This window comes from Phycodurus eques, chromosome 1 (assembly GCF_024500275.1).
Source record: "Phycodurus eques isolate BA_2022a chromosome 1, UOR_Pequ_1.1, whole genome shotgun sequence".
Classification (NCBI taxonomy): domain Eukaryota; kingdom Metazoa; phylum Chordata; class Actinopteri; order Syngnathiformes; family Syngnathidae; genus Phycodurus; species Phycodurus eques.
The window spans coordinates 27,764,328-27,781,004 of record NC_084525.1 but is presented as its reverse complement, the minus strand read 5'-3'; the positions used below and the strand labels follow the sequence as shown (position 1 = coordinate 27,781,004).

General features: G+C 39.7%; 1 protein-coding gene across 6 annotated transcripts in view; it reads left to right on the top strand.

Annotated features, from left to right (window-relative positions):
* Positions 1-16,677, top strand: part of src (v-src avian sarcoma (Schmidt-Ruppin A-2) viral oncogene homolog) — a 65,897-nt gene that overhangs the window by 42,594 nt on the left and 6,626 nt on the right. For 4 of the 6 annotated variants that reach the window (XM_061685820.1, XM_061685862.1, XM_061685854.1 and 1 more), the window contains 6 exons: positions 4,260-4,358; positions 6,576-6,602; positions 6,735-6,838; positions 13,070-13,219; positions 13,914-14,069; positions 14,866-15,045. In XM_061685820.1, coding sequence (XP_061541804.1) covers positions 4,260-4,358; positions 6,576-6,602; positions 6,735-6,838; positions 13,070-13,219; positions 13,914-14,069; positions 14,866-15,045 — 716 coding nt within the window. The remainder of the gene's footprint in view (positions 1-4,259; positions 4,359-6,575; positions 6,603-6,734; positions 6,839-13,069; positions 13,220-13,913; positions 14,070-14,865; positions 15,046-16,677) is intronic. The other 2 variants (XM_061685846.1, XM_061685838.1) reach the window with 1 other exon arrangement.

Sequence of the window (16,677 nt, the reverse complement as noted above, 5' to 3'; positions counted from 1 at the left end):
TAGATATACATTTTTTAGAAAAAGGCTTTGTTTTAGTTTAGTTTTTATGAGTTTCAGTGTTCCCGTGACCCTTGTGAGGATAAGCGGCTCAGATAATGGATGGATGGATGGATAGTTTCAGTGTTATTTTTTTTTATTATTATTATTATTTGTGAGATCTCAACAAATGAAAACTCAACAAAAAATACCATTAAAAAATAAATAAATAAAATGTACCAACTTACTAACAGATGAAGAACCATCTACAAATTAAATACAGGTACTATATAACAGTACACAGAATTGTGCAATAGGTGCAGTGCTAGGCCTGTCACAATAATTATTATATCAACTTATCGTTTGATAAGTAAAATGGACACGATTGTTTTTCCGGACTCAATAAATTGTCTTTGTTGTGGTGACCCGGCGCACGGATCACACAGTGAGCCGACAGAGTTGGACGACTGTGTCATTAGCCGCTAGTGGGCTCATGGAATGCTGGCGGACCGGTATACTCTTGTCTGTGTTGGCTCCGTCCAGTACGCCACAGCCTGGATCCATGTGCAGCACGTAGATTCACACAACAGAGACACTTAAAGGAACGTTAACTGTTGTCGCGAACAAATGAGTTAAAGAGCTAAACAGCTCGCTCCGCCACGGTGATGTTTAAAACGTAAGCGCTTCACTCCACGTTGTTGTGTGTGTGTCAGTCCCCAATTAACACAAACACGGGAACGTTAACTGTCTATTCAGTGGCACGCGTTATTCAGCCAGTAGTTGAAAACAGCGAACGTCATCGTATAGTTGAATGACAGGTGAAGGGCTCGTACACAGTAGCCGTATTTACATGGAGACTGTTTTGTCATTCCGGTTGAAGAGCTCAGATCAAATGTTTAAATGTGACGTGACGTATTCCAATCGGGAGTACACATGATGTGCATTACATTTAATCGGAACAGCCGTGTGACATGCCCACTTCGTTGTGAACATCACGTTGTTTATCAAGATGGAGGTCCGTTGTCTATTCAGCACAGTAGTCTGGATTGTTTTTAAACGTTTATTTTTTTAAATGCTTGATTAAAAACAAAATCTCCGTCGCATACGAGCTCCATCTGAAGCAGACATATTTACGCCGTGCATAAACGTGACCGCGCATTTATGTCGAGACGAAGCATGCACAAACGAGCTTTTCCTGACTCTATGGAATGGTAAAAAATTATTTCTGATCGGTTTGGCAGAAGGAATATTCCACCCCTGTGAAACCGAATGAAATTCCATTGGGATTCGGCCTGTTTATTCTGATTGATGTGTTTATATGGAGTATTTTCATTGGGTTTGGTCTTCTAAACCGATTATAATCCAAATCGAAGGCTCTATGTAAACCAGGCCAGTCTTACAGCTCTTTATTCTTTATTTCAGACCCAAGGGGATCCGTACTACAGAGTCAAGAAAAACAGTTTAATAGGGAAATGAGACACATGCTGTAGTGTGGCTTTTTAAATGTGTGTTTTTACAGCATGTTTAACTTTCAAAAAAAGTTTGTTTTTGTTTGCATGTTTTACTCCCCTTGTTGCTAAATTGCAAACTTCTCAAGTGGACTTTCAGATTTGTGACTGTTAGATAGATGGATAGAAAGTAAGCTTTTTTTTTATCTTCTGTAAATCCAGTGAAAGTGCATACAGTCTGTTTTGTTATTGTTGTTAATTCAGTGATTATTGTGACAAAGCCTTTGAGGTTTTCCTGCTGTAGCTGAAGTAGTGCTGTCCTGTTGTGTAAGTAGTTTAATCACCTGCTGTGTCAGCGAGAAACTCCATGTCTGCTTTCACATCAGCCTTTCGTGGCGGGAAACAGCAGCATTATGAGACTCTCGGCAGTTGTCCGTTTCTCTGAGTTTTCCCCAAACGACAAATAAACGACTTGCAGGTTCTTTGAAGGCGCTAGCTAATCGGTAGCCGTATTAGCCATTTCCGTTAGCAACAAAACAGCTTGGATGTAAAAGTTGGCTTCACTGCAAAACTTCAACTTGGTCTGGCGAGCCGTCAATACGACGGCGCTGCCCGATGTTGTCACTTCTAGGTGACACACATTAAGTGAACTACAATATTCAAAGGACTGTTTGACGATTTTTTTCCTTATCCGTTCTGTATCTATGTATTTATCAAAGCCATTGCCAAAGGGCTTGACAAAATCATTTTTACTGTACCAAAAGTAGCATGCTCCAGACTCCAAAGAACTCCTCAGAGCGATGCCGGTCACTCTCGTTCTATGCACAGTAGACAATAGAAAGAACCATCATCACATGACCGCCACGTCAATGGCCCACATTCAACATGGCTGCCACATAGGCACGTGAGGCACGTCTTTTGGAATTGGATCTAGTCATATTGTATGTCTGTGACCCAGAAATATGTCAGTCCCATTCTCTGCCTGCATTGCGCCACACCGCCAATTTCGGAACTCACAGACTTCCTCAACGGCACTTTCAGTGACAACTGGAAACTATTTTTGGACATTGTTCAGTCCCGACGGTCCGTTTTATCCAATATCTGTTATATCAGGGTCCATTTTATCAAGGTTCCACTGTACGTTTAAAATCTACGCCGAAAACAAGACGAAAACGTAGGACATTTTTACAATAATTGTAGTTAGTTTTGCACACACAAAATGTTGTTTTAGTTGAGATTTTTCTAAAAACAGTCATTTTTATTTTTTCATTTATGAAAATGTTTTTTCCAATTTTAGTTTGTTATTTCGTTCGTTTTCGTTTACTTATGACTTCCTGTTTACTTTCTTGTGACCAATTACAGAAGAAAGCAGTTTCACATAATTTGTTGTCACGTGTTTTGGGTTCACAATATTGACCCATAGAAAAGAAACAAGCTGGGGGGAAATGGACCAACTTTACAAACCATACTGATTGACAATTCTTGGTGTGAAGCCATCCTAAATGTGCTGCCTGTTGTTGTGTTTGCTTGCGTTACCCAAAGTTTGCATTATGTTATCCAAACTACATTGGCACCGCCTCTCAATAGTCAAGTCACATTTGTCTAAAGTTTTTCAGCACTTTAAATGGTCATTGCAGTGCTGCAAAGCTTTAGCAGCTGCTCCCTGATAATGATAAGCATGAAAACTCAATCCCGTCCCATTGTCACACCCATGTTTGCATTTGTTGTCCCATTGTGTCCAAACTAGGAATGGGCATTCCAATAAATGTAGATGTTTTTGAAGATTAGTTTATGTTCAGTGCTTAACAAAAGTATTAGACCACTTGTCATTGAATCAAGGAGGAGGACATTATGGAGAGCTTTAATGCCGACTCTTTGTATTGAAATAAGCTGTTGATACTTTATCATTTTGAACAGGAATGTCAAACTGAGTTCACCTTTTTATACCCAAATTGGCTCTGTAGGCTTAAAAAATGCATGAAAACAACTATAATTGAACGTCAATAAATAATAATGTGCTTTACCTTTTTTTTAAATAGTACAAACAGTACATTTCAAAATGAATGGTTAACATAGATATCATATTATATCATAGCATAACAAATATTTCAGGCTTTGTATTAACCATTACAGAAACATAACGTTTTTGGTAATCACCAATGTTGTTAATTTGGGGTGGCTGTGGCATAAATTTAGCATTTGATGATGGTCTATTTAATTTGATAAGCACTGTACATTTCAAATGACAGTCAAGATAGCATTTGTTTTATTATTTCAGCAACAATTTGACTAACACCTGCCTTGTTTAAACAAAAGACCCTGGGTTGACTGAACAGAAAGCAGGACAGCCTGAGGCTCAGAGCTAAACATCTTCACATTCAAATACACAAGCCAAGTGTAACCATAGTAATTTACTCCACTCTGCTGATATATGTAGAGTGTAGAGAAAAAGCATGTCAACATGTGAGCGTAATCTCATGACAGTCAGCAGCAGATGTCCGACACCAAACCTTCCCACTGCCTTCTTTTTTGCTTTGGTTTGATCGCTAAAATAATAGGGCTTAAATTAATTGCACTAATCTACTAGTTATTGGTATTTAAATCCATTAAACCTCAATTGCTTCTAAATAAACCCGTTTATGAAAAAGAAATTGTCAATTGATGAAATTCCACATTGGCAAAATTCTTTATGACCAAACATCTACCTGTATCTACAGTATCATGCCCATCCCTGCCACTGCACAATATTCATAATTTTACTGCCCTAAACACCTATTCACACTATCCATGTTGTGTGTGTTTTTGTACGTCATGTGATGTGTTTTGTCGTTGCAGAGAGGGTGACTGGTGGCTGGCACGCTCCCTGATCACCGGAGAGAGCGGATATATTCCCAGCAATTACGTGGCTCCGTCCGACTCCATCCAAGCAGAAGAGTATAGCATATTTCTCTTGATTTTTTATCTTCACTTTTATGCCTTGCATGTCAGTTTTGAGCATCGAGCATCCTTTTTAATAATCAGGTAAAGGGAAAGTCATTTTATACACACCTGACAACTAGTTTCCTTTACTTAGTATAAAAGCTGGTCCTTCCTATCATGTGTCTGGTTTAGCTTTCTGTGAACAAACTTTAGATTTTCTTTTTGTGCTCCAGTCCTAAATGAACAAAACACTGATTGAGGTAATGTTCACATCTACACAGTAAAACACAGAAGGCTTTGTAGAAAATTTAAATCCATATAAAATAAATGTGATTTTTATGACTATTTCTGTTAAATTTCTATCCACATATAAATTATATGTCGAGTATATATATATATAATTATATGTAGAGTATAAATATTTATGTGTATGAGTGGTTAGCATGACTGCCTCACAATTCTGAAGTTCAGTGTTCAAATCTTGGCTCTGACTCTCCTGTGTCCCATGCATGCTTGCGTGGTTTTTGTCTGGGTGCTCCGGCTTCCTCCCACATTCCAAAAACATTCACGGTATATTAATGGAAGACTGTAAATTGTCCGTAAGTGTGATTGTGGGTGTGAGTGATTGTTTGTCTACATGTGCTCTGCAATTAACTGGTGACCAGTCCAGTCTGTACATGGCCTTTTGCCCAAAGTCAGCTGAGATAGGCAGCAGTAAACTTTCTAGAAGTTTAAAAATACATCTGTGGTGACATGGTCCGCACTTTCTTTATAATATGTTGATTACCTGGAGAAAACCCACAAATACACGGGAAGAACATGCACACAGGACGTGGCCAGAGCTGAGATTCAAACCCCGAACCTAAAAAAATGTGAAGCAGATGTGCTAACGGCTAGGCCCACGGTGCTGCATTTTTTTTTTTTTTTTTTTTAAATTAATGTTAAAAAGGAAATGGTACATTAATCCTTTACAGAGACTGAGCATTGCTAGTAAGAAAAAAAATTAAACTTGGACCACATGATGGGAGTCACCTGTCATCAAACATAAAAAGCAAATTAGTGAATTAGGAATACAATCTTTGAGTGAGCAATTATGTCTCACATAATGCATATCAAACTATTTCCTTTTCCAACAGGGATATGCTGTATAGACAAAAAGTACTGAGACACATGTCTTAATCTATTAATTAATCAGTCAGAGGTTGGACTACAGTCCTTTGTTGTCCCTGGAGCTTAAAGAACTTTTCGCACCGCACTTGGAAATGCATAGCGTGCCGTCCACTTTCCCATTCATTGTGTATGTGCTGAGGTGACGGGACCATGGAATGCCATGTCGCAGCAATTGCAGAGGGCATTCGACCTGACACCACGTGATGCGCCCTTGAATAGAGAAATTTTCTATTCGAGAGCGGCTTTTTTTTGTGTTTGTTTTTGTTTTTTTGCTGCTGCGACACCTTCCCCTCCTTAAAATAAGCAAAGCCAGGGCTTTCTTTTGCAACAATGACAAATACATATTGCGGAGTTGCAGTCTACTTAGAGAGGAAAGCCTCCCGAATTCCTTGTAGGCTGTTTGGTCAGTACTTCCAAATTTGGGCATGGTTGGCATTGGTCGCACCGGGGTGCCGCCATTCTTGCATGCTGCCGCACAGAGCTTTTGCTCTGAGCCAAGTGCACTGTGAAGAGGCCTTAATTATTTAACTTGGGGCCCATCTTAGGGCCAAACATGATTGAATTGCACAATCTAAGTACAGACAATCAAATTACATTGTTACATTTATTCACACCTGGCAATTGGCCCATGCACACATACTAACTCGCTGTAATGGAAAAACTGCAACCCATTGTGTTGTTTTTGAGAAACAATGTTTTGAGGCGTCCGCAACCCTAGTGTGATAAGCGGTACGGAAAATGAATGAATTAATGTTTTGAGGCTCCACATACTGTATACTCTACTGTACTATTTTGTTTATTGAACCACAAAAAACATGGCCCTATTGTCAAGGAAGTAGTGGATTACCCTAGCTGCTTGAGCTATTTTATAATAATACAAAGAGGGGAAATGCTTGAGAAGTAAAGGAGACACTGTGTATATTTGAGAGGCTGCATGGATCGCTCCATTGATTTACTGCAGTCATGCATTTCGGCGACAGAGACTCAACGCTTTGCTTTCTATGCTAAACTAACTTTCTTTAACATCTCCTTGTCTCACCTTTTGCCTTCCTTCTTCTGCAGTCATCTCAGACTGACTGCAGAGTCCAGGTAAGCAGCTGTTGTCATGGTGATGTGTGTGCATGTGTGTTTGCTTTTTCTTGTCTTTAACATCAACTCGCTGGGCTTTACCAACCTGCTCCTTCCTGTGCCTTCTGTCTTTTCCCCCTTTGACCTAATCAGGTGGTACTTTGGCAAGATCACCCGTCGTGACTCAGAGAGACTGCTGCTCAGTTTGGAGAACAGAAGAGGAACATTCCTGGTGAGAGAGAGCGAGACCACCAAAGGTGAGCTTGACACCCCCTTCAACGCTTTCAATATGTGCAATTGGAATGGGAGGGAATCACAGAGTAGCTCACAATACAAACTGTGTCTAAACCTTAATACATTGGAACCTCTATGGTCAAACAAATTGGTCGGGGATGCTTGTCGACATCTGATTTGGATTTGTTTAAAAAAAAAAAATCTAAAAATACATAGGAAGTAATGGTCATATCAAACTGTCACCATCATAAAACCTTTACCTGTACAGGCAATTGTTATATTTTATCTTTTTACCTGTCAAACAAGTTGCAGAGTGCACTCAGTTATTCCTCTTTTATCACTGTTGACCTAATGTCTCTTAAGCCATATTGTGCTGAGAAGCCAGCACAGAGACACACATTTCATCCAGTTTGTTGTTCATCACTACCTTTTCCCTCACTAACATCACTACTAGACTTCTGGGGTGGAATCAACTAAAAAAAAACTAAAGAAGAATTAAAACTGGGCGTTTCAGTGCTCACAGAGCTGCAGCATCATGGGATTTACTAAACGTCAAGAGATGTCATGGGTGACTGCTCAGAATGGGAATTGATAAGATTTTTACGATTCCGATTCCATTTTCGATAGTGCTTTACAAATCGATTCCTTCGCGATTCTCAAATTTGTAGTTTGGGGGAGAAAAAACATCCAGGAGACTTTAAATATATATAATAAAATAACAATAATTGAATGAATAAAATAAAATAAACACCCAACGGATATTATATCCAGGCTTCTCGTTATAATATATAAACAATATAATCGAAGAAAAGTTAATGCATTGTAAACAAATTGCAATGTGACACAATCATTTTTCTTTGATTATGTTTTTATGATCGCATTAAGCCTCGATATAGTATCCAGCGGGAGGTTTTAAATTTTATTTTATTCTTTTATTTAAAAAAAAAAAAAATCTATTTAAAGTCCCCTGGGTATTTGTTCTCCCCCAAACTACAAATTTGAGAATCTATACGAGAATCGATAAATAATTTAATCCTTAAGCAGTCTCGAAAATGGAATCAGAATTGGAAAAATCTTCTCAATTTCTATCCCTAGCTATAGGCGCCTCTTGCCATCATTTGAGTAACTTAAGGTAACTGCCCTGCCCACAATCTTCGAAATATGGCATTTGCTGTATGGACAGTTATACCACGAGGGGATATCAAACTTTACTCTTTTTCATGTCTTGATTTGCATGTGTATTTCAAGTGTTAAAAGCTATAGAAAGTATAGATTGCAATTTTCAGGAGGTGTTCTTTTTCTACTGCTTATTAGTTATGACTTGTACTCTATATGACTTGACGCCTGCGATAGTTTGCCCACCACCCAAAAAACAATGCCTTAAGGGTAAATGAAAATATAACAATTTAAAAATGGATCCTGCTTTCTACATATATTAGCCTGACAGTCAAGATTGGATTAAGTCGGATTTCGTGCCTTTCCAGAGATACCTCTCCCGCAACTAATTTTTGTTCCACAGTAGGTGCAGAAAGTGTTGTTTTTAATATAATTGTACATATATAGTTGGGTCTCTGGAGTGCTTGCCCACCACTTAAGTGTGAATTCAAACAACTAAGTAATTTTTTTGTGAGCTGCCTAATTTCCCAATTGTCTTTAAGAAACCCGTTCAGATTTTGGCCCAATTGGGACAGATTCGGGGCTCCAAATAGCTCCACCACAAGTCACCATGTTAATGCACAGCCATACTCACATTGGCAAACTGCAGAGTAGGGCCAGCGCACACCTGCGACCTTATTGAGGACAGGTGCGATAGAAAATGGATAGATTGATTGATTAAAATGGTATAACATACAATATGTAAGGACAAAAAGAAAACACTAACCATTGAATTGTTGGAGCTCTTAGTAGCTACATTTTTTGTTTTTTTGTTCATTTTGAGTTCATGCTGATAATCCTCTTGGCACATTCCATTGTACATCTCTCCAGACATGTTCCAACAAGAAGAAGGGCGAAACACAACGCTATTTTTTTCACACATTTGTGTGCCTAACTTAGGGAGATGGGAAAAAGGTCTGTTAAGATGTCTGCAGGACATGTTTGGGGATGCTTCTTATATGCCACATTCTCCCTTTAGGTTCAGCTGCTTATGTGTGTCTCTCCTATTTCTGGTTATTAGGCCCTGATTAAAATGAAAAACAGGGACAGTTTAGGGATGTCAGGGGGGAAAGTGACTATGTGGGAAGGAGAGATGTGGAGGTCCTGACTGGCTGTGCAAGCCAGACAGAATTAGGTCAGTGTGGAGATGCGGCCTGTACAACCACGAGCCATTATCGCTTCACTTTGTACATGTGAAAAAGGCGGGAGCCATTGCTCACGGGTAGGGGGTGGTGCTGTGATACAGACATTTGACTTGATTGAGATTGCCCTCTGGTGGCATGAAGACCACATTGCCTATGATTAGGGCTGCACGATTATGGCAAAAATAATAATCACAAATATTTTGATCAATATTTTAATCACGGTTATTCCTGATCATAGGGAAAAATCTATATATATTTTTTGCATTACTTTTCAACAAACTGCATCTAAGGGTTTTCAGTCCAAAAAGAATCTTTAAATAAGAATAAATGATGTATAATTTTAAAACAAAATGTACCCAAGAAATAAAATTTTACCAAGGGCTAACTGAATAAATATACTATTACAGAATGCAATTACGAATGGCAACTTAATGGAAGCAAATGCAGTTTCAACATGAAAGGCGATAACATTAGGCTGCAAACACGGACTTTTCATTGGAACATCCCCTTTCAATATAGTGAATTGTCAAGAAGGAACTGGTTCGGCTCCATTGTTCTGCTTGACCAGTCGTGGTCACAATCTGCAAGGAAGTCGACAGTTGTGATTTCTCTCTCTATTTACTCCCAGCCTTTTTCACTGCGGTCAGGCCAGCCTCCAGTCGAAGTCAAGGCAGCTGCTAAAACGATTGTTAATAGTATGCATAACTGTAACACGCCAGCGTGCTTCAAGGGCCAACTTCAAAATAAAAGCCTCATATATGAATACATTGGACATCCATGCCAATTTAATCTTTTATTTTGAAGTTGGCACCGGGGCACATTGCCGGCATTTGTAGATGGCTGAACAGATTAGTTGTTACCTACCTTGCAGGACAGACAACTCTGTTGCACTCTTAACATATGGCTTGTTGTTTAAAGTATCTTGCCTTGAATCAAACATGTCCAGAAAACGGATGTTGATCCCTTTCCGAGGCGCTAGCTCCAATCTTTGCTTCTCTCAGCATGATTCCGTCAGGAACTCCACCCAGAGTGACTGAGAAGCTACCGTGCTGTTTAGGGAGCACAATCAAGCGTTCGCCACATGGCGGCTGGCTGACTCAGTTGAGAAAGTGCTTCATATGCCGCAGACAATCAGCCTCATTTAATCGTGACCGCTAAAATCGCGATCCTGATTAAAGTTAAAATAATTGTGCAGCCCTACCTACAATACCAGTTGATCCTCGCAAGTCTAACGCAATCCATTCTGGAAGGCCAACCTCAGATTTGTTTTAATTTCACTTTTGTTTTCCATCCATCCATTGTTCCACCTATCCTTTCTCTCTATCTGTTTGTCTATCTATCTATCCATCTGTCTGTCTGTCTAGCTGGGCTACAGTGGACCCCTGCTATTTTCAGGGGATCATGAATCCATGTTACATAAACAACTGTAATCAGTAGTTAAATTATTAAACACATAAACCAGCCACAAGGCTCATCAGTAGTATTAACATGTTAGCACAAGCTGATGTGACATCACAAATATGTGCACTAGCACTTGACACAAAAGGAATTAGTTATTAAATTCACATTTTGCTATTTACACACAATAATACATGTTTGGGAATATAGGAAAATTGTAATGGCAAAGTCAACCACACGAGCTATTAGTAACTGCGTCTAAAGAGAAGACAAAACATACTTTCACATTTAACAAGCTCAAGGTGTATTCAAGGACCACCAATAAAACAGGACACATCAAATGCCGATGGAAAAAAACAAAAACAGCTAATGAATTAAACCTAGCAACAACACCAACAACAATTTTAATTGCTTTGGCCTCAGGACAAAAACAATATGAATAGCTGAATTTTTCAGGGGAGACTGGATGATAGATTCCCCCCAAAAACAGCAAATTTGTTGATGCCGCAAATATTCAGGTGTTCACTGTACACAATCAACTGGTTGCCAGCCCATGGCAGGGCATATACAGTGGGTACGGAAAGCATTCAGACCTTTGTTATATTGCAGCCATTTGCTAAAATCATTTAAGTTCATTTTTTCCAAACAATAAATGTTCGTGTTGTCATTATGGGGTGTTGTGTGTAGAATTTGGAGGGGGGAAAATTAATTTATTCCATTTTGGGATGAGGTTGTTATATAACAAAATGTGGAAAAAGTGAAGTGCTGTGAATACTTTCCGTTTGCATTGTACATATGTATATGTATATAGTTATAAGATAAGAGGCATTGATTCTCGGGTGAGCGGTGAAATATGTACCAGTGAAACTATGTACCGGTAAACATATACTGTATATACGAACAACCGTTCATATTCACATTCACACATATGGGCAAGAAGAACCTACCATGTGGAAGGAAGTCTGAGTACCTCGGGAAAAGCACTCGAAGAGCATGCAAACTTCACACAGGAAGACTGGAGCCAAGATTCGAACCCACGACGTCTGAACTATGAGGTGGATGTGCTAACCAGGTCACCCCACAGTGCTGCCATTTATTTTCCCCATAGAAAAAAATGGCTGTAGAATTGAGCTACGACTAACTTTTTTGTACTGTACAGGTAATATTTAAGTCACAGTATAGAAGTTATTGTCTCATAAGTTCAAAAACAATTTATACAGGTAACTGTGTAAAATTCAAACTTACAAACAAAGCAAGCTGCAAACCTTACCATTGGGGCAACATTTTAGACTTGTGGTCAGCACGTCTGGCTCACAGTTCCTCTCACCTTTCAAAAAATTCATGTTGTGTCCATGGACTCGAAATTGTCAGTAGGTAGCGATTCTTGGGTCAGAAGTTTAGTGCTGAGCTCCCGGCCAGGCAAGATAAATAGTTTTCTTGTCATGTTCATTTTAACGCAATATCATTCCCACGTTGTCATAGACTTTTTCGTAAAGTCTATGACTCAACCACCAAATCTGATAAAGGTTATTTTAATGTTGAGCCACAGAAAAAGAGGAATGAATTGGAATCATGAAATAAACATATTGTAACCCTAATTTTGGGGGGAAGACAACTAATTTTGATACAGCAGGATCTCTACATAGACGTTAATTGTATGCGGGTTTTTTCTGGAGTAAACCGGCCCCTTATAGTGAGTATTAAACATTGACCTTGGACTTGTTTTGGGGGACCTTTTTATCTATCCATCCATCCATTTTCTGAGCCGCTTCTCCTCACTAGGGTCGCGGGCGTGCTGGAGCCTATCCCAGCTGTCATCGGGCAGGAGGCGGGGTACACCCTGAACTGGTTGCCAGCCAATCGCAGGGCACATAAAAACAGACAACCATTCGCACTCACATACACACCTACGGGCAATTTAGAGTCTCCAATTTATGCATGTTTTTGGGATGTGGGAGGAAACCGGAGTGCCCGGAGAAAACCCACGCAGGCACGGGGAGAACATGCAAACTCCACACAGTCGGGGCCGGGCATTGAACCCGGGTCCTCAGAACTGTGAGGCTGACGCTCTAACCAATCGGCCACCGTGCCGCCCCTTTTTATCTATTTAAAGAAATTCAGTTTTGTGATTACTTGGAATAAGTAATCGTTGCCTCTCTCTCTCTCTCTCTCTCTCTCTCTCTCTCTCTGTCTGTCTGTCTGTCTGTCTGTCTGTCTCTCTCTCCCTCTCCTAAAAGGAGACAACTAGCTATACTATATCCATTTCAAACAGAGGACAGTGGTGCTGTCTCTAACCAAATGAATTGTTTTCTAGCTAGAAAAAAAACATCAGCTAACTACTACCTACAGTAACGGAGAGCTACGATTAAATTCAGCAAAAATGAGGACTGGTAATGATCATAGTGTGTTGGTATCGAGTGGCATTGCATTGCTTTGTGTTGTTGTTTTTTCATTCAAACAAGTGAGACGGAGGTGTTTGAGATTGTTGTTATTCTTTGATGATAAGGTGACCACACGTCATGTTACATTTCTGTCGTGTTATGTATCTGTATGCAGGTGCCTATTGTTTGTCTGTGCTGGACTACGACAACACCAAGGGGCTGAATGTGAAACACTACAAGATCAGGAAGTTGGACAGCGGCGGCTTTTACATTACATCTCGCACGCAGTTTAGCACTCTGCAGCAGCTTGTCAGTCACTATCACAGTGAGTCACTTGACTTCATTGAATCACCCTGACTGTACAGTATCTAAGCATTAGATTATTAGATAGTTAGATGTAAAATAGTGTTCAATACAGCAAGCTAAAGAATTGACACTATATAATTCTACAACTACAACAAAAACACTAAATGTTTTAATGGTGTTTGGAGCGATTCCCAAGCCCAAACACTTTTTTGAAAATAATATCAAAAGTGAAATACAGAAGGAATCGGAAAGCACAGAAAGCACAGATGTAGAAAAGGTCCTGGCAGAGCATCACTCACAGCATCCCAGCTTTTAACCGAACAGAAAACCTTTGGCTTTGAATGACCAAAGCAGGGAGGAATTTTGAACCAATCTTCAAATATTTGGTCTTTTGTCAAAGCGAGGAACCCTCCAAACTTGAATAATTTCCAACACAAGATTGCAGAAGTAGATTCTGTTTTACAGCTTAAATAAGCGTTCTTGTCACCACTCTATGAGTCAAAATGTTCAACCAATCTTCACACTTTTAAGAACTATTGTTCCTCGTCAAACCAAGGCAAGCATTTTATTATGTTATCTTTAATATATTTGGTTCCACTGTTGTTTAACACCGCTTGAAAGTCTAATCAATCCCCTTGTTTCCTGTCTGATTAACAGGATGTCATTGCTGATCTCATGACAGCAACACTGTCTGTTGTCTCCTATGTCTTCAGAACATGCTGATGGGCTGTGTCACAGTCTTACTGACATCTGTCCAGTGCTGAAGCCTCAGACTCAGGGCTTAGCCAAGGATGCCTGGGAGATCCCCAGGGATTCTCTTCGTCTAGATCTCAAGCTCGGACAGGGCTGCTTTGGAGAAGTTTGGATGGGTAAGTATGGCTTTCGTCGAGCCCAGTATTGCCTTAGTACCAAAGACTATGGGGAAAAGAGGTGTTTCTGGCAACTTAGAAACTTAACAAGGAGGTTGCTGTCAAAGACTTTCTTGTTACGTCTTGTGTTTTTACTGATTGGCTGGTTGTAGTTAGGGCTGTTACTATCAACAGTTTTAGAATCAATTATCTCCAGATATTTCGTCAAGTACTCGAGTGATCACCGACGCCCCCGCTCCCCCCCAAAAAAAAAAAACACCAAATTGTTTTTTTTACGACTAACATGCATTTTATTTACATTCATGAGGGCTGGACTTCTATCCGTAAACTGCATATGTTGGTACTGCGTGTATGGTATGAACTCTACATAATTTTTGACAACAAAATCAGCCTTTGCTAAACGGTTAGCATTCACGATTTACCTTAGCGTGCTAGCGATGACCATTTTACTAACTACCATTCAGCTCACTCATACATCATGTTATATGTACATTACACATCTAATAGTGTCTTAAAATCACTTACAGACGCTTCTTTTTGGCAGTGCTTTTCCACTGGCCCAACAGTAAGTCCGTCTGAAACAAATGTCCATGCGTAAACATAGACCATGGGTAAATGGTTCTGGGCTGCGCAAATATGCTTTTATTAATGCTTTTTATTGCCTCGAGGCAGAAATGTTTTAGTCGATCGGGTTTTGTGGTCCAGTTAGCCGATTTCTTTTATTTCTTTTTTACAATTTTTTTTTTCTTCACAGCCCAAGTGGCAGTTTTATTGGCATTCATGCGTCTTTTATCAGGAACATGGAACGGTACAACCCGAGTGGCAATCAAGACTCTGAAACCTGGCACCATGTCCCCGGAGGCCTTCCTACAGGAGGCCCAGGTCATGAAGAAGCTGAGGCATGAAAAGCTGGTTCAGCTATACGCCGTGGTGTCAGAGGAGCCCATCTACATCGTCACTGAGTACATGGGAAAAGGTTGGCATGGACTTGTACACTTGATTAGTTATGTATTCCCTGAAGGGTTTGCAAGGTCTTGTCATGCTTTCACACGAACACCCAGTTCGTTTTCCACCTTAGTGTAATACGTTTATTCAAGTGTCAATTATGGGTCGGCAATTAAATGATGACGTTTAGTGATTGAGAAAAATTCAGCTTTGTGTATTTCCTCGATCAAACATGGCAGAAAAGTGCGTGACAACAGCCAATTGGAGTCGACCTTTTTTTACTCCACTTCAGTTTGCAAGTTCTGGAAGTAAAGAGAGACCGCGCCTCCTCGGCTTGCCCGCCCCATTGCGAGACGGTCCACCTGACTCAGCCGTCCTCCCACTGAGGCGGCCGCTCTGTGAGTTCCCACGGTGGGCTGTCCAGCAAGCAGCAAGTTTCTCCAAGAACTAGCACGCAAGTGATTTTGTGAAAACAGCATGGAATTGCAAGCGTCAGTACAGCCTGTCACTCACTGCTGCCAGCACACATATGTGCTCCTACATACGTGCTAATGCTATGTAGCATTAGCAGTTCAGCCATGAGAAGCAAGTAAAGCAGCAATCGTTTGTGTCATCTGTCATACTGTTTTAAATATTGCCCATGAGGAGTGTTGTGAGCAAAAGACATTTAATCAGAGTATTCTGTCCTGCTTTCATATTGTTAAATGTTTTGTGTATTGTGTTAAATGGTATTTTCACTTTCAACTGTAATCAGGATTGTTCTTAAAGATGATGCAAATTTGCAAGCACTGATTAATATACCATATTATACCATATTAAGCATCATAACTTGAAAACGATAGTATTAGGATGCCTTAAACATCTTCATTAACCCAGAGGAGGGGAATTTGTTTATTTAGGGTCTGCCTACCTGCAAAAACACTCAGTCAAGACTGTGAACTAGTTTCCCGTGTTTCTTTATATTTGCCTACATTGGTTGTACTGTTGAGTACAAATTAATAATAATGTTGAACTACTCTCTAGCATCTTAAGTTTTCAGTACAGATGCTTTAAAACTGGTAGTTTAAAAAAGTTTAAAAACAATACTAAAAAAGCATGATAGAAATTGTGATTTTATTATTTCTTTTTAAATGGGCCTTCTTACCTGTTGCATGTCTGTAACCCGCATATGTAAATGGTTTGTTGCGATTTGGTCTTTCCATGTAGAACTATTTTGAACTTTGGACTCAAATGGATGGTCTTACTATTTTGAATGACTGTTGCTAAAATGCTAATATGCGAACAAGTGATATGTTAACACTAAGCAAAATAGCATGCTGAGGACAGAATACCCTAAGGCAGATCAAGGGTTGAACATCTTGTGATCAGGTGCTATTGTGAGAGTGAATAACTCAGATGGTAATATGCTAAAAGTTGTTATGTTAACATATAGCATGATGCAATGATTGTCGGCTCTACAGCAGTTCATGTTTTGATTTATTTGCAAAAGCAAGCACTTATTAAGACAAAATATTTATTCGTTGAGACAGTACATGACCCCATACGCTACAGTGTGTATATGTGACACATGACCATATCCCCAAACACAAATACCGCTGCATTGACACAGTACGGTATGTGCTGCTCATCAAAGGATAACACTGTTATCCACAGCTAATCTGTG